Here is a 27,936-nt window from a genome sequence, read left to right on the forward strand (position 1 = left end):
AAACTGAGATTCAGGACAATTGAGTTTCTAAGAATTTCTTTAACCTCATTTTCTAGCCAAAAAAACTGACCATCATAATTTGGTTTTAACTCTAGAAACTAAGATCACAGTTAAATAATTAAATGCTGTAACAATCTAGATTATGACACTTTATATAAAACAACATTGGCAAATTATAGCTTTAATTTGATATCAGTCATGATGGGGTAAGGTTATCCAAACCTGGTGTTACTCTGGTTCCTTTGAAGATGTTTTATTTCACATAAACCTACCCTGAAAGGAAAAAATTTTAAATAACATAAATAGAAAAGTTTAATATATTTTGATGCTTTCACAAATAAAGTTAGATGCCAGACATGCTTCATCCGTCTGATGATTAGTTAGCATTGACAAATCAATTTCAAATGGCTAGAGAGAATCTACCAGGTCATCGTCAGTCCATTCTTCCTAAGAAGGAAAGAAAATGTCATAAGGAAAACAGTATACTGAAGCATAACCAGTATTGTTTACCTTCTTGCCTCTCTTTAGGAAAATGTTCTTTTGCTATGTTGACTATGAGGTAAATAAATCGGGAAAATGTGTAGCAGTTTAACCGTATAATAATATGGTATGGTCTTACCAGGTGAGCCTAGTGACAGGAATAAATGTTGTTACAGTTGTGATGTTCTGGGTCTGATTGTTTATTATCTGACTTGACATGTACAATTTTCTTAAAACAAGGGTGGGAGAAGACTCCTTGAAGATCAAGAAGTGTATCTACTACCTTCTATAACCTTAGGAAGGATTCTTCATCAAGTAACTTTTATACTACTTCAGAACAGGCCAAGACAGAAGTGAGAAAAATTCCTCCAATAATGGCCAAGGTTAATAAAGGACACAAAAGAAAGCTTTCCAGTACCTCTCTCTATAATGCTTGTACTCTAGAACAATAAAACCTTAACATTATGGTTGTTAATGTTAAGACTATACAACAGTAATTTACATTTTACCTTTGAAGAACATACCTCCTCATGTTTGGATTTCTTTGAAACATAATCATCATCTTCATAACCTTTTCTCTTCTTCCTACAATTAAGCAGCCATCAATAAGCAATCTAATATGGGCAACAGAGTAAGTTAGCAAGGCTATGAGATACATTTACTGAAGACCAAAGCCTGGATAAATGGAAAGAGGTGAAAAATTCGGATAGGAAAACTCTTTCAAATTACTCTTTAAATCAATGCAATTCTAGTTACAATACAAAAACAATACTTAACTCTGACCTGGGAAAGATTAGCAAAAGAATCTGAAAAAGAACAAGGGGGATCTTTGTCCTTCTCGACACCAAAATATACACCTGTAATTGTAAACTATGGTAGTTAAAAGTGTGGCACAGTTGTCCCTTGATATCTGAGGGGAACTGGTTCCAGGAACGCCCAGAATACCAAAATCCTCACATGCTCAAGTCTCTTATATAAAATGGCAATGGTACAGTGGTGTTTTGCATCCAGAGGGCTGACTGTATCAGCAAAGAATCACAGAGATCAACGATCAGAGCAGACAGGCAAAAAACAAAGTATAATTAATCTGTAATAAATGAGTATTTAAGAAAATCAAGAGATTTTTAAATGGCTGGTACAATGGGTTACTTATTTGAACAAAAATTTTATTATGAGATTTCTACCTCAGGCCAGGCACAAATAATTGTAAATGGTTTTACAGCTGAACAAAACGCAAAATAATAATTTAGGGTAAGAAAAGGTGTTTAGATGTTAATAAAGCAAAAGACATGTTGCCTACATCACAAGGTGAAAGGAACAACGGAAGGAAATAGTTGTATACGACACCAGGAAATTGAGTAGGGCTTATAATTATGCAATGCAGAAGACACGCAAATGATTCTTAAACATAGAAATATCAATGCCTCAAAGTAATAGGGGAAATGAAAACTAAAAGATGATACTATTTTCTTTTTTACCCAGACTGGCAACCGTTAAAGATTGACAGTATTAAATATTATACAATTTATACGATAACAGTAGAAAACTATTTCTTCAACAGATACATAGAGAAAAGCTTGGCAGAGGTAAATGCCTCTCAGGTCACAACTGGGACTGGAGTTTGGTCGACGAGAACTTTGGTTTACCTCTATTAACTGGCTTTAATAATGATAATATATTACTTGTATACTGAAAAAAGATAAAGAATCTTAAAGACCAAGGAAAAATATTTTATCCCAAAGCAATGCTTGTAACTGTGGGTCCATGGACCGATGTTGCTGGTCCACGAACAATTTCCAGTGTGCAATAAGTACAGAAACTGAGTGTATGTTTAGAAACTATAGCAATTTGATAGAATAATTTATGACTGTTAAATCTAATAAAATTTAAGCTTATCTTTACGTGTTTTTTTCTTTTTTCAGTAATTGGTAACATTTTACGAAGTATAAACATCTGTAATGGGATAGAAATAAAACCAACAGTCCCTTCCAGACTGTTTGAGAAGCACCACTTAAGTAAGCACCACTTAATGCAAGATTTGACTGACACAGTACAAAGCAGAAGGTCACCTGGAATAATATGTAAATCTAGCAATTAAGAATTTTCCATTACAGTCCTTTACGTAGCTATGAGGGTTAACAGTAACAGTTCAATGGTCTAATTCAGAGGTTGACAAAATTGGCTTTAAAAAGGCCAGATTTTAAGTATTTTAGGCATGTAGGCCATGCAGTTTCCATCACAACTACCCAACTCTTCTGTTATTATGTGAAAATAGCCATAGATAATAATGCAAACTAGTGAGTGTGCTTACGCCCCAAGGAAACTTTCTATAAACAGGCACTGGGTCCAGATTTGGCGGATGGGCTATAGTTTGGCAACCCCTGGTTGAAGCCCATGTCAAAATCAACGTGAAAAGGTTATCAATCAGTGCTGCAGTCCTTTTCATTAGTCAACATTTTTCTTCCTTCTCTGTAACCATTCCTTCCTTCTCGTCACCATAGAAACCCAGAAGTGAAAGTTACCCATTTTAAGTTCTGTGCTAAGGCATGTTTTACAGTTACAACTACAAATATAATAAAAGAGTCTCATATTTTACACACTATAACTTTGAAGAATTTGAGTCATGTGTACCTGATCTGAAGGCCTTAATGCTCTGCTGGCTTACATATTATCTGATAGTGTAGAGATTATATAATTATAAAGATGAAAAACATTTCAAATGCATCTTGGCTGTTAAGATGCCAGAGCTAATTCCCAGTAAACTTTACAGACTACAGTCCACGGAACAGAAGTTTCACCATTCCTATTACCCTACCCAGATCTTCAACTGTTCAAACACCTAAAAGGTTTAAGTAGATATTTCAAATTGCAAAGCATAAGAAGCCCAAATACAGTGATTTCCACATTCAGCCTACAAATCAAAAAAGCAGCATTATGGTGTTCCTTGTGGCTACAAGAAGACACTGAACAGCACATCTGCCTATTGGTTCTGTCTTCAGCATAAAATTACCACAGAGAAAATAAGCCAAGTTTCTCTACCCTAGCTAATAGATGTTAAGTCTAGAATAGTGTACTTATTCTTCAGAGGAGATAAAACCAGATCACAAAGAACCCAAAGATTAAAAGGGCAAGAAGAGGTTCAGGAATTCCCTAGGAAGACTCCGCCCCGTGGATCCCACAAGGAATAATGGGACAGGGCCTGCAAGCTGAAGGACATGTTAGAGCAGAAGCAGAATATACTGTTGAAACCCAAACTCATAATAATTTATTATGTCGTGTTTAATCTTGTTAGAAATCTCCACTAAAAAAAAAAATCAGATTTGGGGGTAAGTCAGTCTTCCCCATATGAAACAAAATTTACCAGTTAAATAATTCACTTTAAAGACTAGCTGGACACAGTAACAACTCTATTCTTGAATGGCAGTCTCACATCTACTTACGTAACTACATTAAGTGCAAGCTCAGCAGAGTGACACCTCTCCAGCTTCTGTTTCAGAGCAGCAACTTCTTCAGGTCTGGGTGGTTCATATTTTTTTACCAAGTTCCTCATGCCTATGTGGAGATTAATAAAAGGATTTAAACCAGATAATAAAAAGCCCTGTTCCCATAAGGTAGTTAAATAATTTCCCATCTAGTTTTGGGAACCAAAAACGCTCCTGAAATGTGATGATTCTCATTGTTAATATTGTCCCACATTAAAATCCAATGGCCACCATACTTCAAGTTATTATAGCCATCTGCTGCTTAGCCCATATCATGTACAGCTAAACGATAAACTTGCTCTACTAGTATTTTTTTTCCCAATCTTAACCATGGTTACTTTTTGCTAAAGTTTTACAGGCTGTTAAAAAAGCTCTACTTGATTTAGTAAAGACATGCTTTGTCCCCTGCCACCAACCATATTCATAACATTCTATCCTACAGATTGGGCTTCCCTGGTGGCTCAGAGGCTAAAGCATCTGCCTGCAATGCGGGAGACCTGGGTTTGATCCCTGGGTTGGGAAGATCCCCTGGAGAAGGAAATGGCAACCCACTCCAGTATTCTTGCCTGGAGAATCCCATGGACGGAGGAGCCTGGTGGGCTACAGTCTATGGGGTCACAAAGAGTCAGACACGACTGAGTGACTTCACTCTTCACTCATGATCCTACAGATGGAGGGCTGAGAGTATACTTATTTACAAAGAAAGCCATTATTACATAATTAGTAATGAAGGTAGCATGCTTAGTAAAAACATGTCAGCCATCCTTTGCTTTAACAAAATGCAAAACTTAGACAATGAAGTATCACCAAGAAAACAAAAATGTCCTCATTAAGCTAAAAAATTCAGTGACTTCAAAATCGCAGAAACATCCTCTACCTAGTCTATATTTAATTCAACTACAATAAACCAAAGACCATAAGTCACAAGATTTATTAGGGGAATGAGAGATCCAGGGCTTGTTGTTAGTCAGCCACGTGCTCCAAGTGACTGATTTATTTCATAATGCAAGTAAAGCAGTGTTTTCAACTAAATTAATACTTGTGACAACACCCTTAGGACAGTATCTTTGTGTGAAAAATTATGAATAAGATGCCTTAATATCATTAAAGCTCTTGAGTGTTAACAAGAGCTATTCTTATAGTAAAGCAAGTGGAGTAAAATAAAGCTACTGAGAGAATCACTAACAAAACTGTCACGTGTATACACACAGCACAGTGAGTTACCTTTAAGACCTCTTCTACCTACTAAATTCCCTGATCCTAGTGTCTATGGCCAAATCACAACTAGCTTTGGAAGTGAACCCTCTAGTGGTAAAACTGAAAACCTACAGTTTTATGATTCTTAAATCACAAATTCGTTTTTCTCAAGAGGGAAGCCCTCAAGAAAATTTCAAGCAAAGAACTTACATAGTCTGACGCATCTTGACTTTAGAAACATAGAAGATGTAAGTACTCCGTCATCCAAGATCAAGATCTGCAATCTCATATTTCAGTACTTAAATTACAGATTTTATTAACAAGGACAACTGGCACAAATGGTTTGGAAACACACTGATTTTTAACCCTAAAGAATAGCCCAGCAGCCCTGAGCATGCAGTGTGACACAGGCAAGAATGAAACTGGAGAGGGCTGGCTAACCTAGCCAGTAAGATAGGTGGAGGTTCTGACTCAACCTAACTCACAGCTAAGGGAACTATATTCAGTATCTTGTAATAACCTATAATGGAAAAGAATCTGAAAAAGAACACATATATATACACACACACACACACATATATATATAACTGAATCACTTTGGCATACACCTGAAACTAACCCAACTATATTTTTAACAAGTGAAAGAAAAAAAAAAAAAAAAACCCCAACCCTCAAGACAGTTTTTCTCAGCGTCAATAGTACTGACAGCAGTTTGGGCTAGATGATTCTTTGTCATGAAGTGCTGTGTTAGTTTCCTAAGGCTGCTATTAAAAATTACCACAAACTTAGTAAGGCTTATTAAAATCACAGGATGGATTCCCCGACAGTTCTGAAGTCCAAGAGTCTGGAATCAGTGTCACTGGGCCAAAAGCCAAACATTGGCATGGGGGTTTCTCTGGGGGCTTCTGTTCCTGCCTCTGGGGGCTGGCAGCGTTCCTCAGCTTGGGGCTACATGACTCCAATGTTTAGGGCCGGCATCTTCAAATCTCTCTACTCTGTCTTTACATTGCCTTCTCTGTCATACCTCTGCCTTCCTCTAATAGGGACACTTGTGATTACATTTAGGATAATCCAAGGTAATGTCTTTAACCTGATCACATCTGCAAGCACCTTTTTTTTTTTTTGGCCATATAAAGCAACAACATTCGGTTTCCAGGGATTATGACATAGCTATCTTTGCGGAGCCATTTTTCACCTTACCAAGGGGCTGCACTGTGAGTTATAAAATGTACAGCAGCACCCTTACCTCCACACACTAGGTGATGGCAGCAGCCACAAACACCCCCACCCCCAAAGTTGTAACAACCAAGAATGTTCATAGACAGGGGAAAAAAAATTCACCCTGTGAAGAATCATGGCTTTTGTAATAGCAGCTAAGGAAGTGACTAGCAAATGACACACATTAACTAATTAAAGCTAATTTATCTACAAAATAAAAGTTTCCAATTTAATTAGCCTTTAGTTCCCTAAGACCTTTTTTAGTGCTCATATTTGCATACACTTTAAAAGGACCTTGTTTTGAATCTCAACCCTTTGTGAATCTCATTAATATTTTTCACTTTCCTAAAAAGTTATGTGTAAAAACTACTTCATGTACCTTCTATTTGTTCTTCACCTTCATGATACAATAATAAAGAAATCTAAACAATAACTTGTAATCTCAAGTTAAAATACCGTGAGTTATTTATTTACAAAGTAACTCTGTGATAGAACATTTTATAAAGCATTCTGTTTTACTTACTTTTCATTATATCTAGTAATTGTGACAAGGAAGTTCTGTTCTCCTTGAGCATCAGACTTTCTGATAAATAACTGGAAAAGAGAGGGGAAAAAAATGTTTTAATCTATCGCACACATCTTGAGAAAATATGACATCATAAATTATTTTTCTTCATGTTCTTTTCTTCATCAAGGTGAATTTTTAAAGAAGTTTACTTGAAAACTGTTAAATAACAATACTTTGAACTTTACTAAAACTATAATCTCTATCTCTTACAGTCTTAAGAATCTACTACAAATGGTACTAGGTTAAAAATGGTTAATGTTCAAGTTAATTTAACTTCCATAATATATTCAGAGGGAAAATGATATGAAAATACTAGTAGCAATACTCTAATACTTTTGATGTTAAATGTTTAATATTTAATACTTAAAGCCTATCAGTCTAACTTTACAGGTGAGGAATCTGAGTCACAGGGACAGACAAATCATGAATAAAGTCAGGGAGTAGGAGAACTGGAACGTGGCTCTAGTAAGAATTCTTTCGCCCTTATTATCAAGTCCATGTTAACTATAATTGCTCTTCTTGAAACAAACAGGTATTCCTGATAACCAGTAAGAGTATCACCCCATGCTTTACAAATCTATTACATCTTTTCTGCATCAAGTGAAGTTGCTCAGTCGTGTTCGACTCTGCGATCCCATGGACTGTAGCCTACCAGGCTCCTCTGTCCATGGGATTTTCCAGGCAAGAGTACTGGAGTGGGTTGCCATTTCCTTCTCCAGGGGATCTTCCCGACCCAGGGATCGAACCCAGGTCTCCCGCACTGTGGCAGACACTTTACCCTCTGAGCCACCAAGAAGCCTTTCTGCATCAAGTCCAAATCAAAGGTGTTAATACTGGGTTGGCCAAAAGGTTCATTTGGGACATCTTATGAAAAACCCAAAAGAACCTTTTGGCCAACCCAATAGTATTACTTAAATGGACAGAAAGCTCAGTTAACTGTTTTCCTGGAACCAATGATAGTATTTCTATGTTTATATTTTTAGCCACTCTGAGGTTTTATATACTTGAACTTGATCTATAATTAATAACAGCCCAAGTGAACAGATTCTCAAGGTAATCTTTGAGAATAATCTTTCAAACATAAATGTAATAAAAACTGTTAATTTTTCTCTTAGGTGAAATAAAGTTATAAAATTTAGACAATCTTTAAAGAAGTTTCGTTGCTATATGTCTTTTAAACTATCAAAATTATTTAAATTATACTACGAAATTTGATAACTGCTTTTGCTATTATATTGTCTTCATCCAGCGTGGGAATCCATTTTAAATATGGAAATCAGTAACTCCCGTAACAGCTAATACATTTCTAGTTTTCAGTAATTCAAAGTAACAATTAGTTTTTTCTTTTTCCTTTCAAGCTTCTGCCATCTTTGTTTCTCTTCGTTACCTAAAAAGTCAAACTAGGAGATGTGAAGTAAAGCTCTAAATCCAATGAAAAAGAAGAAACCCCAAACCAACAACAGAATATTCCATAAGTAATTATCTTAAAACATCATTCAGAATATAACAACAGCACAAAGGCTTTCCCCTTTTTAAATTAGTAATCAACATAAAAGAAATTCCCATGTATCCCAAAAATTGGAAAGGAGGTCAGAAGTTAAAAATTATTTGAAAGCATTTTCTCAAAGGTAAAAATGCCCAAATGTCTATAGTGTCTGGGAATGCAATGAAAGTGTATTTAATCTGTAGTGAACCCAAGGTACTATGGGGCTTCCCTGGTGGCTCAGATGGTAAAGAATCTGCCTGCAATGCAGGAGACTGGGGTTCAATCCCTGGATTGGGAAGATCTCCTAGAGAAGGGAGTGGCTATCCACTCTAGTATTCTTGCCTGGAAAATTCCATGGACTGTGGAGCCTGGTGGGCTACAGTCCAAGGGGTTCCAAAGAGTTGGCCGAGACTGAGCAACTAACACTTGCAACTTTCAAGGTACTATAATTTCACTTCACCTGCCTATCTGAAATTATAACTAAACTTCTAAGATGAAATAAACTCGAATTTAGACCTTAGGATCCTTCATCCTTCTCTACTGATATAAGAAAAATCTTACCTCTAGCATATAAACTGCATAAGATACAATGCTTAAACAGATTAAGCAAACAACTGGTTATCTGAATTGTGGAAATGACTTTCTTCCCTTACACTATGGAAGCTCCACATTTGCAAAATCCATAGTATCAGTTTGTATGGCCGTCCTTCCTAACTAGACTAAGGATAGCTTGTTCAGTCTTAAATTTCTACAGTATAGTAGAGTGCATGATATATAGACGGCAATGTGGGGGGAGGAAAAACTTCCACAAAGGTTTGCTTAGTAAATGAAGGTATAGATCATTTTGGGATTAAATGTATATATTAATATACAATTGATAAGAAGCATACCATAAATTAAAATATAAACCCACAATCCCTTATCTTGGATTTGTTTTGAAATTCAGAATTATTCATGTCTTAGAAAGCTAACATGGTATACATACCATGAAATGTGAAATATTTCAGAGTATATATACACTGCCCCAATGTCTCTGGGGCTGTATCCTATAATCAGTTATCTTAATAGCCATGCAAGGAAACTTACAGATATTCCCATTCAGTTGAATAAAGACTAAATCACATCTGTTCACGTTTCCTGCCACCATATCAGTGGATTTTGAAATTACAGACAAGGGATTACAAACATAGAAAAGTTTAAATTTAGAAAGTTTTACCATCTTTCTTCCTCAGCTATTTTAGGAATGAATCAAGCAGAAGTTCCAAGGTATAAAGAAATTAAATGTGAAAGTTTAAAAAGTCTAACTTACTACTTGCCTGGGCTTGAGTTAATTATAAATGAATACAATAAGTATCTAATTAACCTCTGTATAAGATATTACTGTAAGAATCACGTGGATTTAATTCATGTAAAGTGCTTGTCACAGAACACAGTTCTCAGTGTGCACTTATGTATCAGCTATTACAGTCTACAGCTCACTGAAACTCATTTGGACATTCTCTAAAGCATCATTCATTCAACAAGTCTTTACTGAACTCCATGTGCCGTACATGGAGATTAATGATAAAACAAGGCAGATGTATCTGTTGCACTCACACTGCTTACCAGTTCACAAAACTTCTAAATTTTCCATATATTGAAGGCTGTTATCAATCTTTTGATAACAGTAGATTTAATTCTACTTTGATCATAAATGGATCATTTTAGCTCAAAAATATCTTACTTAATTTTTAAATATTTCCTTAAAAGGTGATTCCAAGTCTTCCCTCAGTTGTCCTCACCAATGCTCAAGCATAAGAACACGAAAGACTGCAGTCATAAAGTGAAACTTACTTAAAAACTTGGCACTCCAGAAAGGAATAAACTGAGGGACTGAGTCTGATCTAAGTTAAAACACAAAACAATACCTTTCCATAGTAATTCCTGCTCTGGATGCACTAGATAAAATGGCAGTCAGAGCAATCTGGGAAGGTGTGTATAAAAGGTGAGCATCTGTCAATGCAACTCTATTAAGAAAGTCATCAGCTGTTTTCCTCAAAATCTCTGGATTCTCCAACAGGGGATAGCGAGTCTAGAAAGAGAGTTTGCAAATATTATCACTTCTGAAGGTTTAATGGAATAGTAACAAGACAAAAATATTTATATAAACCAGAAAGTGCTTAACACAGAACACTTTTATATGTGTAGCCCCTGTAAGCCACATTTAGCAACCAAAGCACCACTTCCTTTTGATTTTAAATTCTTTCCACCAGAAGTTTACTTTTCGGAAGTAAGTGGAAATGAATCTTGGTTTGATTATAGAATTATTTTTAGTATATGCCTAAGATATATGAACCATCCCTTGTAAATGCTCAGTCATGTCCAACTCTCTTGCCACTCAATGAACTGCAGCCTGCCAGGCTACTCTGTGGAATTTCCCAGGCAAGAACACTGGAGTGGGTGGCCATTTCTTCCTCGAGGGGATCTCCCCGACCCAGGGATTGAACCTGCGTCTCCTGCCTCTCCTGCACTGGCAGGCAGATTCTTTACCACTGAGCCACCTGATGATCCCCTGTTTTCTAACAGTTTCTACCTAATGAACCCTAATCTTAAACCCTCAGATATATTTCAGATATCCACATTCAAGTCCCAAAGCAGTTAGAAATCTTATACTCTGAAACAAAACAGCCAGAGTCAGTTGTGTAGTCAGACCCAGTTCTTGTCATTATCCCCAAATGCCTGCCATAATATTACAAACCCAATACTCTGACCACAGCGCTCCCTTTCCCAGGACCCAATACTTCACAGCTGTTCGCTGACTTCCTCCTCAGAACCTCTGGTTCCTTATCCCCACACTTGCTCCTACTCACCAGTGTCCATTGGTTCTGATTTTCCTCTTTAATTCCCTGCCCTAGTACGCTGCCAACGTATTTCCAGCAAAACGTCAATAGCAGTCAAACTCAACCAACCTTCTTTTCAACTGTACCCAGATTTCTGGGTCCTGCTAAAGAAAACAATACAACCAAGAGGTCCGGAAATATCCATATAAATTCAAGCTCACTAACCTCAAAACGGCTCTCAACACTGCCTAGCTATGATGATAATATTCCGTTGAAAATGTGTTCTCCCCCTTTTTGGTGATTAAACATTTTCCACCTGACTCAAAGTCTTTGATAATTCTCAGAAACTTCACTGCTCTCAGAAAATGAACTTTGCTGATAAAAAAGACACTGTTTCCTGCTACAGTCAGATCCCCAGGCATAATGTCATCCTTCCCTGTGTTCTCCTCTTTTCCTCCACTAAGAGAAACAGCCAATTCTACGTTGCTTCGAAATCCTGTAACAGGCCCTTTCACCACACTCCAGAGGAAACCTCAAGCTACATATATTCGGTTGCATTTCATGAGTTCTCTGCATCAGTTTCCTACACAAAACACAACAAAAAACTGTTCCTTTCTGCTAGCAGTCCCCCGTACCCCATCTTCTCAATCATCCCACCTTCTTTTTCCACTTCAAAGACAAGCAATTTAATCCAAGATATAGATGTATTTTCTCACCTTTGATTTATTCCCCAACCAGCTCCAATCTGCCTTCTTCTTCCACACTCCACAAAGACTAATTTTACCAAGATCACAAATCACCTTTGGCACTAACTCCAGCAAATGTCAACTTTTACTTTGCCTGAATTCTGAGCAGGTTTGGAGAGCTGTCCCTGATCATATTATAAAAGCATTCTACTTCTCCAAAAGTCCTACCTCTTTAGATATTCTTCAGTCTTCTTATTTTTCCCTAGCTGCCCTTTAAATAGTCCTTATGACCAATCCACTTGAAATCTTCCTGGGGCAATCATGCCCAAATCTATACCTCCTGCCTACCCATCTTCTCTGACCTCCAGACATAAACATCTACCAACAATCTACCTGTATCAATCACAAACAATCTACCTGTATCAGACACAATCTACCTGTATCATAAATGTACCACCATCTACCTATATGCTCAGGCCAAAAACTGGGGATTCTCCCATGGTCTTCACTCTCTATAGGCAATCATTCTTCAAGCTCTACCAACTCTGCCCATCTCCCAAGCCCAAGAAGCTCTCTCTGTACCCAGTGCCACCACGTGAGTCAAACCAACCATCTTCTGTCTGAACTACTGTTACTGGGATCCCTTCATCCATTCGAATCCATTCTCCGCATTGTGCCTGACACATAATAACAAAAGTGCAATAAACACCTGGTGCAGACTGATGCATGAGCTTGCCAGCATGTTTTTAAAGCTGCAAACCTGATCATATCACTCCTCAGACCTGACCCCTTCACTGGCTTCCTGTCAACTCTATTCAAAATCTGTAACGTTACTTCCACAGTCTAGACTGCCTTCCACTCAGGCAGACATCCCCATCTCTCAGTTCTGTTTAGGTTCTTTAGTGTACCATGGTTTTTAAAATCTGGGCCTTTGGCCAAAGAAGTCTCTGAGCAGGATGCTCTTCTACCACCCAGTCCCTACTCTTGCTTTGAATTTCACCTTGTTACACTTTCTCAGAACTGTCTCCTCTTCCTCTCAATCTGCCATCTCCTTCTAAAGCACCCTGTATTTCCCCTTCTGTTAACATTTAGCACATTGAATATATGATACTTTCTTGTGAGACTATAAGGCCTATAAAGTTGAGGCTGTTCCTGTCGAGTTCTTGGCTGATCCTTAAGCACCATGTTTGGCACAAAGAAAGCACCCAAATTTTGCCACTCAAGATGAATGGACCAATAACTCACACTATTCAAGTCCTTCTTCAGGACCAAAACAAAACAACTTTAGTTGCTTTTGTTAGTGTTCTGACAAAACATTTTATTTACTGTTACTTTTGATGCTTACATATTGAATTTAGTTCACAAGGTCCTAAAAATAGAAGTCACTTAGCAATCTTCTAGTTTAAAATTAAGCCTTTTGTATCCAAGACAGTATACTTGAGTTAGAAGAGTTAAGTCTTTAAAAGTGTTACTACAAAGACACAATGGTCTTCATTAGGGTCCCTGGGCTGGCATTTGCAAATCTACTAAATCAGAAGCTCTGGGACTTGTCTGACAATTTCAGTTAATAAGCCCTCCAGGTGGTTCTGAAGCACTAAAGCACATTGAAGTTTGAGAACTATTGCCCTAGGAATCCAGGCCAAACCCATATTTTAGTTAAGCCCATCAGGATCATTAAAAATTATAGCAAAATTTTGATTCTTTTAACAATAGCAAAGGAGTTCACTCTACCAATTTACTTTACATCAGCAAGATTACCTTTAAATCAATGAGAAAGCCCTCAAAGGGTCTGTAAGGATTGTGGACAATAAGGTGGAAATTAAGTTGCTGTATAAGAAGCAGTTCATATTCCAGAATCTGTTCGAGTGCTTTCTCTTGTCCAAGAGGGCTCTCCCGCAGATTTCCAACGAACTGTGGACTAGATACATTGAATTCATCTACTTTGCAAGCCAAAAATGCACAAGTGAGCCTAGAGGAAAAAATAAGGGGAGGAATATGTATAAAATAAAGAAATATTTCTAAAAGTATGTTCTAAAACTGCCTAATATTCACAAATGACTATACTAGACATCTTTGGAAATTGGTTAAAAAAAAGTTTCCTTTTTAATCTTTTTATTCATAAGGTGACTAAAGTTGTAGGTTAAACTGTATAATAGTGTCACAGCATTCAATTATTAACTTAATGGCAGTGCAGCCTAAATATCTGGGAAAACAAAATAATAGGAATAAGAGAACTCAGCATCATGAAAAACAAATGGAAGAAGGAAAAAAAAAAAGCACACACATAAGTACATATGGGCCTGGGAAGAAAGTTACGTCAGAGAAACATTATGACAAGCCATCAGTGGCAGTCTCTAAAGGCATTTAAATAGAGGGTTATTACCTCAAGAACAAACCTATTAAACTCTCATGGCTGCTACATAAATTTCAGAGTGAGAAAGATTACCACAAAAACCAATATGGGATGTACCAAGGGCCTGAGCAGGACTGGTAGAAGTAAGAATAAAAAAGAAGACATATACAGGGACAGTACGACTGACAGCAAGTTCTTAGCTATGTTTCATACTAACTTCATCTTTAATGATAAGCACAGTGCTTAGCAGAGACCAGAAACAACAGATCTTTGTTCAAGTGAAATGAACAGGGAACTACAGGACTTGTAAATTTGTAGAGAAAGAGGAGTTGCCGTAAATAATTCTCAGAGCAACTGAGGGAAGAAAGGTTCCACTAACAGAAAGATATTAGGGTAGCTAATTTGAGAGAAACAGAATGTGAATTTGGACAAGTGCCAGTACAGATGTCATCAGAATTTGAGGGAGCGATCTTAAGTTCAGAACAGAATACAAGTATAAATTACCCTTTATTAGGAAGTCATTTTCACACACATACATGGTCACATAGTAAAAAAGTATGCTTAAGTGAAAGTCAATAAATTATACTTACATTATTATCCGGGGGTGATATTCCATTACTGAGTTATTAAGATAAAAGCGCTTGAAATACATACAAGCTGTACCCTAAGATTAAAAATACACATATTATCAGAACCTATCACACATACAAGTTGTTCTGTATTAAAAAAAAAATTTATGCAAATATTCCTTTAAAAAAGTCACTGGTAAAAAAATGCCAAAACTTATTTTTTCTTAACTCAAAATAAATTGTGATTGGAAGATCCCCTGGAGGAGGGCATGGCGGGCTACAGTCCATGGAGTCACAAAGAGTTGGACATGACTGAGTGACTAAGTATACACATATATTTGTATAATTTATACAAATGATCAAAGCTTAATCAATCTTATAAAATATTGATAGAATAACACTGTTAGAGCAATGAGTCTTCTCTTTAAATCCACTCTAGATCTGTGATCTAACCGTGATCACTGCTGCCAAACCAAACAGCAGAAGCAGCACCTACCATTTACTGACTGCATCCCATGTGCCACACTTTGTGCCAAGTTCAAAACTATTACCTTATTTTAATTCTTATAACAATTTGGTGAAGTGTTGCTATCTCTACAGAGAAAGAAACTGAATATCAATGAGGTTAACTGACTTGCTCAAGGTCACACATCTAACAAGGAACAGGGATGTTTTCAACCAAGGTCTGCCTGTACTTTTAACCACTATTTCATTTGGCTAGAACCAATGAAATAAATATCTATTTTAGGATGGAAAAAACATATTTCTTTTTAAGTATTTCTGAAGTTTCATTTGGTCACTTTACATGAAACAAACATCAAAACTATCAGTTATAAAAAATAAGTTATATAAAAGCAAATCCACAAAGAAGTTTATTCAAGGATTCAGTTTCTTCACCTGAAAAGATCACTTAAACCTACTGCCTCATGTTATAGTTTTCTTATCAGAAAAGACTAGGACCAAATCTGGAGATGGAAAGGAAGCACATTTAAAATTTTACATTAAATCTGATCTCAGATGGAAGTCTGATTAAAAAAGAAAATACTATGAATACTTTTGGACTATATTTTCAATATACTTCATTTATCAATTTTAAAAATGGAGATTATTTACTAGGAGCTTATTCTTTTGTGAGTCACAGATTATTCAATCAGTTTAACTTTAAAATGTATGATCTACTTTCACTTAAGACTTTCATATTTGATATTCACAACAAATCTGTGAGGTAATATGGAAAAAACAATTTATATGCATCCCTTTTTTTAATCTTGCAGCTTTTAAATTTCAGTTTATTTTCTATCAACAAGAATACACATATCCAGATGGGAAAACAAAATAATACTCCAGTAGAATAAGTGGAGTGGAGACACACAATCTACCTGTAAGAACTCAGACTGAGGATGGCAGAGATCAATGATCCAAGAACTCAGAAAAAGAAGAGGCATAGATTAAGGAGATAAAAGAAGTGTTTAACAAAGAGTGAGGAAATATAAAGGACCAACAGAGATGACCAATACCTTAACTCAAATAAAAAATACATTAGAACTCTACCCAGCAACGCTCTCATTCAAATTCAACAGAGAAATCAAAAGCTTTGCAGATAACCAAAAGTTAACAGAATTTAGCACCACCAAACCAGTTTTACAACAAATGCCAAAGGAACTTCTCTAGGTGGAAAAGAAACTAGAAACAAGAAAACTACAAATGGGAAAGCTTTTATATACCAGCAAAGGCACATATACAGTAAAGGCAGGAAATCATCCACACACACAGTAGCAACTGTGAGGAGAGTACAAATGCAGGATATTGAAAATGCATTTGAAACTAAGAGACCTGAAACTTAAAACAATCTAGTGTACATTTACACACACACACACACACATGCACACACACAGGCTTCCATGGTGGCTGAGTGGTGAAGAATCCATCTGCCAATGCAGGAGACACAGGTTCGATCTCTGGGTTGGGAAGATTCCTTAGGGATGGAAACGGAAACTCCCTCCAGTATTCTTGCCAGGGGAAATCTCATGGGCAAAAGAGCCTGGCAGGCTATAGTCCATGGGGTCACAAGAGTCAGACATGACTTAGAGACAAAAGCAACTATATATATATAATATATATATAAAATCTTCATGGTAACTGCAGACCAAAAATCTACGTTATACACACACACAAAAAGGAATCAAAACAAATAACAATGAACAAAATGGCAATAAGAAATGCACACTGATAATTACCTTTTAAACGCAAATGGATTACATGCCCCAACCAAAAGACATAGACTGGCTGAAACAAGACCCATATATGTACTGTCTACAAGAGACCCACTTCAGATCTAGGGACACATACAAACTGAAAGTGAGGGAATGAAAACAGATTCCATGAAAATGGCAATCAAAAGAAAGTTAGAGTACTGAGGCTCATATCAGACAAAACAGACTAAACTAAAGATTTAAAAAGGATTAGATTAAAAAAGAACACTACATGATGGTCCAGGGATCAATGCACAAAGATACAACAACTGTAAATACATCTGCATCCTGCATAGGAGCTCCTCAATATATAGGGCAGATCCTAACAGTCAAAAAAGGAGAAAAGGACAGTAACACAGTTATAGTGGGGGACTTAAACAACCTAGACAGCATATTAAAAAGCAGAGACATTACTTGCCAACAAAGGTCCATCTAGTCAAGGCTATGGTTTTTCCAGTGGTCATGTATGGATGTGAGAGTTGGACTATAAAAAAAGCTGAGTGCTGAAGAATTGATGCTTTTGAACTGAGGTGCTGGAGAAGACTCTTGAGAGTCCCTTGGACTGCAAGGAGATCCCCACCAGTCCATCAGAAAGGAGATCAGTCCTAGGTGTTCATTGGAAAGACTGATGTTGAAGCTGAAACTCCAATACTTTGGCCACCTGATGCAAAGAAATGACTCACTTGAAAAGACCCTAGTGCTGGGAAAGATTGAGGGTAGGAGGAGAAGGGGATGACAGAGGATGAAATGGTTGGATGACATCACTGACTCAATGGACATGAATTTGGGTGAACTCCAGGAGTTGGTGACAGACAGGGAGGCCTGGCGTGCTGCGGTTCATGGGGTCGCAAAGAGTTGGACATGACTGAGTGACTGAACTGAACTAAACACCCTACTTACATTAACAGACACATCATCCAGACAGAAAATCAATAAGGAAACTCAGGGTTTAAATGACACATTAAACCAGATGGGTTTAATTTAAATTTATTGAATATTTCATCTGAAAGTGGCAGAATAAACATTCAAGTGTACAGGGTACACTTAGACAGATCACATGTAACCCATGTAAGCCTTGATAAACTTTAAAAAACTGAAATCACATCAAGTATCTTTTCCAACCACAATGCTATGACATTAGAAATCAACCACAAGAAAAAAGCTGTAAAAAACACAAACACTTGGAGGCTAAATATGCTACTAAACAACCAATGGATCGCTGAAGAAATCAAAGAGGAAACCAAATTCCTAGGTACAAATGAAAACCAAAGCAGGACAATCCAAAATCTTAGGATGCAGTAAAAGCAGTTACAAGGGAAGTTTATAGAAATACAGTCCTACCCCAGGAAATAAATATCTCAAACAACCTGACCTTACTCTTAAAGCAACTAGAGAAAGAACAAACAAAACCCAAAGTTAGCAAAAAGAAAGAAATCACAAAGATCAGGGCAGAAATGAAATTAGACACGAGGAAAATAATAAAAAAAAATCAATGAAACTAAAAGCTGGTTCTTGGAAAAGATAAGCAAAACTGACAAACCTTTAGCCAAACCCATCATGAAAAACAGGAGAGGGCTCAAATCAATAATGAAAAAGGAGAAGTTACAATAGATACCACGGAAATACCAAGGATCACAAGAGACTTGTACAACCAACTATATAAAATGAATAGCCTAGAAGAAATGGACAAATTCTTTGAAATGCAAATCTCCCAAAACTGAACCAGGAAGAAATGGAAAATATGGACAGACCAATTGTAAGCAATGAAATAACTATGATTAAGAATCTCCCAAACAAAAGCCCAGGACTAGATGGCTTCATGGGTAAATGCAATCAAACATTTAGAGCAGGGGTTCCCAACCTCTGGGATCCAAGGCCTGATGATCTGAGGTGGAGCTGTTGCAGTAATAATAGAAATGAAGCACACAATACATGTAATCTGCTTGAAATCACCCCGAAACTATCCCCACCCCACCCCTCCAGGTCCACTGAAAAACTGTCTTCCACAAAACAGTCCCCGGTGCCAAAAAGGTTGGGGACTACTGATAAAGAGAATAGTTTAGAGACTAGTTAACACCCATCCTTCTGAAAACTGCAGAGGGAGAAACACTCCCAAACTCATTCTATGAAGCCACCATCACCCAGATGCCAAAACCAGACTGATACGACAAAATAAAACTACAGGCTATTAGTTCATCACTCATGAACATAGATGCAAAAATCCTCCACAAAATACTAGCAAAGTGAATTGAACAATATATTAGAAAGACCATTCACGAGGGATTCCTTGGTGGCTCAGTGGTAAACAGGCTCAATCCCTGGTCTGAGAAGACCCACGTGCTGTGGAGCAACTAAACCCACGTGCCACAAGTACTGAGCCTGTGCTCTATAGAGTCTGGGATCCACAACTACTGAGCCCATGTGCCACAACTACAGGAGCCCGCATGCCCTAAGGCCTGGGCTCTGCAGCACGGGATGCCACCCAGTGGTAAGTCCGTGTGCTTCCAACAAGAAAAGTCTGTGCAGCAAGGAAGACTGAGCACGGCCACATGATCACACACCATGAAAAGCGGCATTCTTCTTAGGCTACAAGTATTTTTCAATATCTACAAATTAATTACAGTGATATGCCACATTAATAAAGTGAAGAATAAAAACTATATGATCATCTCAACAGACACAGAAAAAACCTGACAAAATCCAATACTGATTTGATTAATACTCTCCAGAAAGTGCACAAAGAGAACCTACCTTAACACAGTAAAGGCCATATGTGACAAACCCACAGCAACATCATGCTCAATAGTGAAAAGCTGAAAGCATTTCCTCTATCATCAGAAACAAGACAAGGATGTCCACTCTCAACATTCTTACTCAACACAGTTTTGGAAGTCCTAACCACAGCAATCAGAGAAGAAAAAGAAACAAAAGGAATCCAAATTAGAAAAAAAAAATATATGTCACAGTTGGCAGATGACATTAGACTAAACACTGAAAATCCTAATGATGTTACCATAAAACTACCAGAGCTCATCAGTGAATTCTGTATAGTTGCAGGATACAAAATTAATATGCAGAAATCTCTTGCATTTCTATATACAAATAAAAGATCAGAAAGAAATGTTAAGGAAACAATTCCCTTTTTGACCACATCAAAAAGAATAAAATACCTATGAATAAATACACCTGAGGAGGCAGAAGTCCTGTACTCTAAAAACTGTAATACTCTCATGAAAGAAATCAAAGATGACAAAAACAGATGGGAACATATACCATATTCCTGATTGAAAGAATCAACACTGTCAAAATAACTATATTACCCAAGGTAATCTACAGATTCAATGCAATCCTTATCAAATTACCAATGGCAGTTTTTGTAAATCTAAAACTAAAAAAGTCTTAAAATTTGTATGGAAACACAAAAGACCCCAAACAGCCATACCAATCTTGAGAAGGAAAAATAGAGCTGGCAGGATGAAGCTCCCTGACTTATGACTACACTATTAAGACACAGTAATTAATACAGTATGGTACTGGCAAATTATTAGAATCTGCCTGCAATGCAGGAGACCCCGATTTGATTCCTGGGTCAGGAAAATCCACCAGAGAAGGGACAGGCGTCCCACTCCAGTATTCTTGGGCTTCCCTCCTGGCTCAGCTGGTAAAGAATCCATTTTCCCTACTGGCTCAGCTGGTAAAGAATTCCACAATGTGGGAGACCTGGGTTCAATCCCTGGGTTGGGAAGATCCCCCAGAGAAGGGAAGGCTACCCACTCCAGTATTCTGGCCTGCAGAATTCCATGGACTGTAAAGTACATGGGGTCACAAAGAGTCAGACACAGCTGAGCAACTTTCACAGGCAAACCAACAGACACATAGATCAATGGAACAGGATAGAAAGCAGAGAAATAAACCCATGCACTCATGGTTAATCTCAACAAAGGAGGCAAGAATATATAATGAAGAAAAGACATTCTTCAATAAGTGCTGCTGGGAAAACTGAATAGCTACCTATACAAGAATGAAATTAGAACAATCACTAACACCACACACAAAAATAAACTCAAAATGGATTAAAGACCTAACTGTGAACTCTTAGAGGAAAACTCTTAGAGGAAAACAAAGGCAGAATACTCTTTGACATAAATCACAACAATATCTTCTTGGATCCACCCCCAAGGGTAATGAAAATAAACAAATAGATCTAATTAAACTTAAAAGGTTTTTGCACAGAAAAGGAAATTATAAACAAAACAAAAAGACAACCCTCAAAATGAGAGAACTGCAAACAAAGCAACCAACCAGGGATTAATCTCTAAAATACACAAAGAGCTCATGTAGCTCAATAAAAAAAAAAAAAAAAAAAACCCAATCAAAAAAGGTGCAGAAGATATAATATGGACATTTCTCCTAAGAACATCTACAGATGGCCAAAAAGCACATGAAAAGATGCTCTGCATGGCTAATTACTAGAAAAGTGCAAACCAAAACTACAATGAGGTACTACTTCACACACATCAGAATGGCCAAACTTTACAAACAATCCATGCTAGAGAGGGTGTGGAGAAAAAGGAACCCTCCTACATTGCAGCGGAGAATGTAAAATGGTACAGACACAATGGAGAACAGTATGGACGGCTCTTAAAAAACTAAAACCCGAGCTACCATATGATAAACAATCCCACTCCTGGGCATGTATCTGGAGAAAACCATACTTCAAAGATACATACACCCCAATGTTCATTGCAGCACTATTTACAACAGTTAAGATACGGGAGCAATCCAAATGTCCATCAACAGAGGAATTTAAAAAGAATATGTGGTACACATATACAATGGAATATAACTCAGCCATAGCCAGGTGGCTCAGTGGTAAAGAACCCGCCTTGACAATGCAGGAGGCGTAAGAGACATAAGTGATATAAGAGAAGTGAAGTGAAGTGAAGCCTCAGTCGTGTCCGACTCTGCGACCCCATGGACTGTAGCCTACCAGGCTTCTCTGTCCAGGGGATCCTCCAGGCAAGAATACTGGAGTAGGTTGCCATTTCCTTCTCCAGGAGATCTTCCCGACCCAGGGATTGAACCTGGGTCTTCCACATAGTAGGCAGATGCTTTACTGTCTGAGCCACCAGGGAAGTGAGTTGGGTCACTTCTTGGGTCAGAAAGAGGCACTGGAGAAGAAAATGGCAACCCACTCCAGTATTCTTGCCTGGAAAATTCCATGGACAGAGGAGCCTGGCGGACTATAGTCCACATGGTCCCAAGAGAGTTGCACATGACTTTGCAACTAAACAAAAACCAAATATTCCATTTATAGCAACATGAATGGACCTAAAGATTAACATACTAAGTGAAGTCAGAGAAAGACAAATATCATATGATATCACTTCTATGTGGAATCTAAAAAATTACACAAATGAACTTGTTTACAAAACAGAAACAGACTCACAGACTTAGAAAACAAACTTTTGATTAACAGAGGGGAAAGGTGGCGGATGAGGGATAAATTAAGTTAGGATTAAAGTATACACACTACTGTATGTAGATAAACAATAAGGACCTACTGTATAACACAGGACACTCGAGTTAATACTCTGTGATAACCTATATGGGAAAAGAATGTGAAAAAGAATAGATATATGTATGCTGCTGCTGCTGCTAAGTCGCGTCAGTCATGTCCGACTCTGTGCGACCCCATAGATGGCAGCCCACCAGGCTCCCCTGTCCCTGGGATTCTCCAGGCAAGAACACTGGAGTGGGTTGCCACTTCCTTCTTCAATGCGTGAAAGGTAAAAAGTGAAAGTGAAGTCGCTCAGTCGTGTCTGACTCCTCGTGACCCCACAGACGGCAGCCTACCAGGCTCCCCTGTCCCTGGGATTTTCCAGGCAAGAGTACTGGGGCGGGTTGCCACTGCCTTCTCCAAGATATATGTATAACTAAATCACTTCGCTGAAACATAACACTGTAATCAAATATACTCCAATTAAAAAAGAAAGAGGATAGAAACAATTACAGAGACAGCATATACAAATCCATACAGCCAAAAAGTTTTAACTACCTGTTTTTCCTCAACAATACCCTATCACAGTACAAACACACAGAAGTACACAAGCACATACACAAACATCTGAATCAAAGACATGGGAACCCAGAGGGAAAGTAATTTTTTTCTTTCCCTATAAAATGAGAATGTCATGACATATCCAGCAGACCTCAAAATTCTTTTGATATGAAATGATTTTTGAAACATTGTGTAAGATACAATGTAAGAATTCATAATTTAATGCATTTATTGAAAAATATGTGACCAAACAAATATTGATGCATAAATTATATATATAACTAAGGTGCATTTTTGAGTAAAGTGGATAGAGAATTGAGTTAAATATTTATAAGTGGTCATAAGCTACCTTGTAAGATTAATCTTTATAAACTCTTGTAAGTTAGCTACAGGACTTTATACTTCATTACTCCTAAAACTTACCACAACAGATCTTGGCATTGCTGGCTTAAACACGGAACAGAATTCCAATAATCTTTTCTCATAATATTTGCAGAGCGTTATTTCTTCATGAGGCTCAAGAAAGACTGGGTCATTTGGAAGAACCTTTAGATCAAAAGTTGGAACAAAAATAAATATCTAATAAATTAGATAATATTTCTCTGTGCAGATTTAATTAGGCTTTTATCTCTAACCAAAGGGAAATGTACCTCTTTTTTTTTTTATAGAATTGCTGCTGCTGCTGCTGCTGCTGCTAAGTCACTTCAGTCTTGAACGACTCTGGGCGACCCCACAGACGGCAGCCAACAGGCTCCCCTGTCCCTGGGATTCTCCAGGCAAGAACACTAGAGTGGGTTGCCATTTCCTTCTCCAATAGAATTCCTGCTGCTGCTGCTAAGTAGCTTCAGTCGTGTCCAACTCTGCGACCCCATAGATGGCAGCCCACCAGGCTCCCCCTTCCCTAGGATTCTCCAGGCAAGAACACTGGAGTGGGTTGCCACTTCCTTCTCCAATGCATGAAAGAGAAAAGTGAAAGTGAAGTCGCTCAGTTGTGTCCGACTCTTAGGGACCCCATGGACTGCAGCCTACCAGGCTCCTGTGTCTAATATTACACAAAAATAAGTTTTAAAAATAGTCAATAAACTAAAACTGTGCCACAACTGCATTAACTTCTCTGAATGTCAGATGAATATTCGCTTCACTAAGGTATAAGCAAACGTGAGGAGCGTGTGTATACATTCACAAGTTTGATGTCACTTTTACAGATCAAAAGGAAGAAACCATCAATGGTTGGAAAACTTTCAATAGTCCTTTCTCAGTCAGTTATTGAGTCACAGAGGTTGAAGTAAAAATCAAGTGTCTCAAGGATAATTCTGACCCTTAACATATTACCTCTTCTGCATCTCTACAAAATTTCTACAAAATACACTGTAGGGTTAATAAATACTACAATTTTACTACAAAAATATCTATTTGGTGCCACTACTGGTTTAATTACAACTGCCAAAAAAAAGTATGTTGAGTCCTAACCCCAGTACCTCAGAATGTGAGAAAATAAGGTCTTTGCAGATACAATTAGTTAAGATGAGGTCCTACTGAAGTAGAAGAGGCTTCTAACCCAGTATGACTGGTAGCTTTGTAAGAAGAACATATAAAGAGACACAGGGAGAACACTCTGGAACAAGCAGGTAGAGGCTGGAGTTGGCTGCCACAAGCGGAAGGACACCTGGGGTTACCAGAAGCTGAAGAGGAAAGGGTCTAGAAGCTGCAGAGAGCACTACTCCACAAACACCTTGGTCTCACACTTCTAGCCTCCAAAACTCAATAAATCTCTGCTGTGTTAAGTAACCTAGTGTATGGCATTGTGGCCGGCCTAGGAAACTAACACAGGTGGGGCTCGTTTTATAGAGACAGAATGGCATTGCGATTCACAGAAGGAAAGCCGAAACCAGAGTCCATGGGTTCAAATCCTGGCTCTGCCACTTATTAGCAATATAGCCTGAGAAGTTATTCAACCTCTTTGTACTTCCGTGTCCTCAGATGTAATGCAAGGATAATAACAGTATCTACCTCATGGGGTAGTTGTGAGGATTATATGAGCTAACAGTTGCCAAATATTGAAAATTTAGCAAACGAAGTACTAGTCTGTACAGCACAAAAATAAAATGATATGAAGTAAACGTTACAGGTAAAAGTAAAGCTGGAAGGGCGTGACTGACAGACTCTAGTCGTAAACCTTCTGTGGTCAAATGGTTTGTGCTAACGGTGTCTCATCCCCCTTCCTCTGCCCTGCGCCATCCAATCAATCCATTCCTTCCCAGAAAGCTCTTTCTAGAACAGAATCTGACAAGATTAATTTCCCATTTAGAATCTAAGCTTTCCCATCTGTCCATCACAGAGTTCCAACTACTTCCGCTTACAAGTTCCCTGCCTGCGTTCTCCAGCCTTTCGAACACTGCTTCCGCCACACACGATCGAGAGCGTTCCAGAGACCAGCTCTGCGATTTCTGAACTCCTTTGCACCTGTGGCTCTGTCCGCCGGGAAAGTCCTTTCCCCATCTTCTCCACACCAGCCACTAAGAGAAACCTACCCCCGGTACATTAGCATCCTACAAAGTGTCTTCTTGGCCTTGTTACTGACTATACAGTCCGCCGCTCGACTGAGGGGATGGACGGCCTTGTCCGTCTCCTTACCCACTCTACCTGGCAAGGTGCTCGCTGTTGATTAGATGGATAAACGCACTCTGCGCCGAGGAGGCGGGAGGGAGGTGTGGGGTAAGTCCTGGGGGAGGGGGGACAGGCAAGAGTTTACAGAGCCCGAGGCCGAAGGGCGGCAGCCCGAGCCCTCACCTTCCCGTTCGCCACTGCTTTGCATTTGAATTTGCGGTTGGCGTCGGCCCGCAACCGCGCCAGCTGCTCCTCGCTGGCGAAAGTCCAGTGCCTCTTCTGGCTACTGTTGTGGTACATCGGGAAATCGGAGGCGAGGCCCAGCGAGTCTCTGCAAAGACCGCGAACTGTACAAAACCTAAACCACCTAAGACACCTCCAGGATCCAGCGGAAGCCAAGTCAGGACAACCCGGCGCGGGGGCGATGACGTCAACCTCACGTGGTAGTTCCGTCCCCAGTCGCGTTTCCGGAGCGGATTGGGAGGAGAATGGCTCCGGGCGTCTCCGGACGGCGCCTGCGACTTAAGTGGGCGTGACCGACAGAAGCCGCTCCTCCTTTCCGAGAGCCTGGGCCCTAGCTCCGCCCCTTCCCGACAAGATTTAAAGGAGAAGCGAGGCGGAGGGCTGTTCAAAAGGGAACTATCAATAAATTTAGGGCTTGTGGAGGCTAACCTGAACAATTTAACATGGGACGATCAGAAGTGAGGAAAGGACTTGGGAGGGTATCAACTTTTAAATAGGATGGTTCAGAGGAGGCCTCAGTAAAAAGGTGACATTCTGAGCAAAGTTTTGAAAGAGTTGGGTGGGGCTAACAATGACATGGGGATGACATGGGGGCAGATCAGATTGAACAGCCAAGATCGTAAAGCAGAAGCATTCTTGGTTCTTTTAAGAAAGTATCTCTGGAGCGGTACCAAATTCTTGGCTTCAGAGAGACAGGAACATGGTTGGAAAACTAGAAGCAGTGTGTAGGTATTGCTCTTTACTATTCTGACCCTAAATGTTTCCCTGTCTTATTCTTCCTGCAGTAAATACCTAGTTTCTCTAAAACAGAATACTACTAAAGGACAAGAAGAAATAGCATTTAAAAAATATCCTCAATCTAAATTTAACTCTCCCAAAATTCAAACACTTTTTCTTTTATATTTTAGGGCTATTGAAAATTAAGATGTAAAGACAGTATATTGTGGAGCAAATTCTAAAAATCCATGTTCTATTCAAAATATATTAAATCACTGTACCGAAGATTTAATACTAATTGTTAGGTAGTGGTGATGATGGCAATGGGGACACAAAAATGGCTATTTCACAGTCCTACCTCAGGGTCCTTAGAGTATAGTAGAATGATTATGACATGGACAAATACAGTCCCTTCTCAATGATAGTAACTTTGAGTAGGGTCCAGTAGGGAACTAGGTAATAATATCTCTTATCCCTGAGTGCTGATACCTGGTACTAGTGTAGGTACTACCCTTTAGTGACTTGAAACCAATGGAAGACCCATAGTTCATTCAGCCCCAACTAGGGACCATTCAGTCCAAAAGGCTTAGCATCTTTTCTGTTAACTAGGGGTATGTCATCAACATAAAGGTAACTCCTGTGGCTTTTTAAAAAAATTACTGTTAATTCTTCCCAAAACAAATTAACAAAGAGTTGGCCTCTGTTACAATCATGATTGGGACTAATCTGTCACTACCTTATCCTTTTATTATAGTAATTAATCAAGAGTGAATAGAACTATTATATAAAGTATCATATGGTCCTTTCCAACACAATTTTACAGCAATTTACTAAGATGGAATACTAGACCACCTTACCTGCTTCCTGAGAAATCTGTATGCAGGTCAAGAAGCAACAGTTAAAACTAGACATGGAACAACAGACTGGTTCTAAATTAGAAAAGGAGTATGTCAAGGCTGTATACTGTCACCCTGCTAATTTAACTTCTATGTAGAGTACATCATGCAAAATGCCAGACTAGATGAAGCACAAGGTAGAATCAAGATTGCTGGGAGAAATATCAATAACCTCAGATATGCAGATGACACCACCCTTATGGCAGAAAGCAAAGAAGAACTAAAGACCCTCTTGATGAAAATCAAAGAGGAGAGTGAAAAAGTTGGCTTAAAACTCAACATTCAGAAAACTAAGATCATGG

The 27,936-nt window shown here is 38.4% G+C and overlaps 1 protein-coding gene across 3 annotated transcripts; it reads right to left on the minus strand.

Moving 5' to 3' along the window:
- Positions 1-177: 177 nt before the first annotated feature.
- CCNH (cyclin H) lies at positions 178-26,173 on the minus strand. Of its 3 annotated transcripts, none has more exons than XM_068980938.1 (9): positions 25,962-26,173; positions 23,595-23,717; positions 14,880-14,953; positions 13,695-13,905; positions 10,339-10,502; positions 6,901-6,971; positions 3,921-4,032; positions 1,005-1,065; positions 178-447 (listed from the first exon to the last, which is right to left on the minus strand). In XM_068980938.1, the coding sequence occupies exons 1-9, from the start codon at positions 26,076-26,078 to the stop codon at positions 409-411; spliced, it is 972 nt and encodes a 323-aa protein (XP_068837039.1). In that variant the 5' UTR covers positions 26,079-26,173; the 3' UTR covers positions 178-408. The 3 variants fall into 3 exon arrangements, with proteins under 3 accessions (XP_068837039.1, XP_068837038.1, XP_068837040.1); XM_068980937.1 differs by having other exon boundaries at positions 990-1,065; XM_068980939.1 differs by lacking the exon at positions 23,595-23,717 and having other exon boundaries at positions 990-1,065.
- Between the last annotated feature and the right edge of the window lie 1,763 nt (positions 26,174-27,936).

The sequence above is a fragment of the Capricornis sumatraensis genome, chromosome 9 (genome assembly GCF_032405125.1).
Source record: "Capricornis sumatraensis isolate serow.1 chromosome 9, serow.2, whole genome shotgun sequence".
Taxonomy (NCBI): domain Eukaryota; kingdom Metazoa; phylum Chordata; class Mammalia; order Artiodactyla; family Bovidae; genus Capricornis; species Capricornis sumatraensis.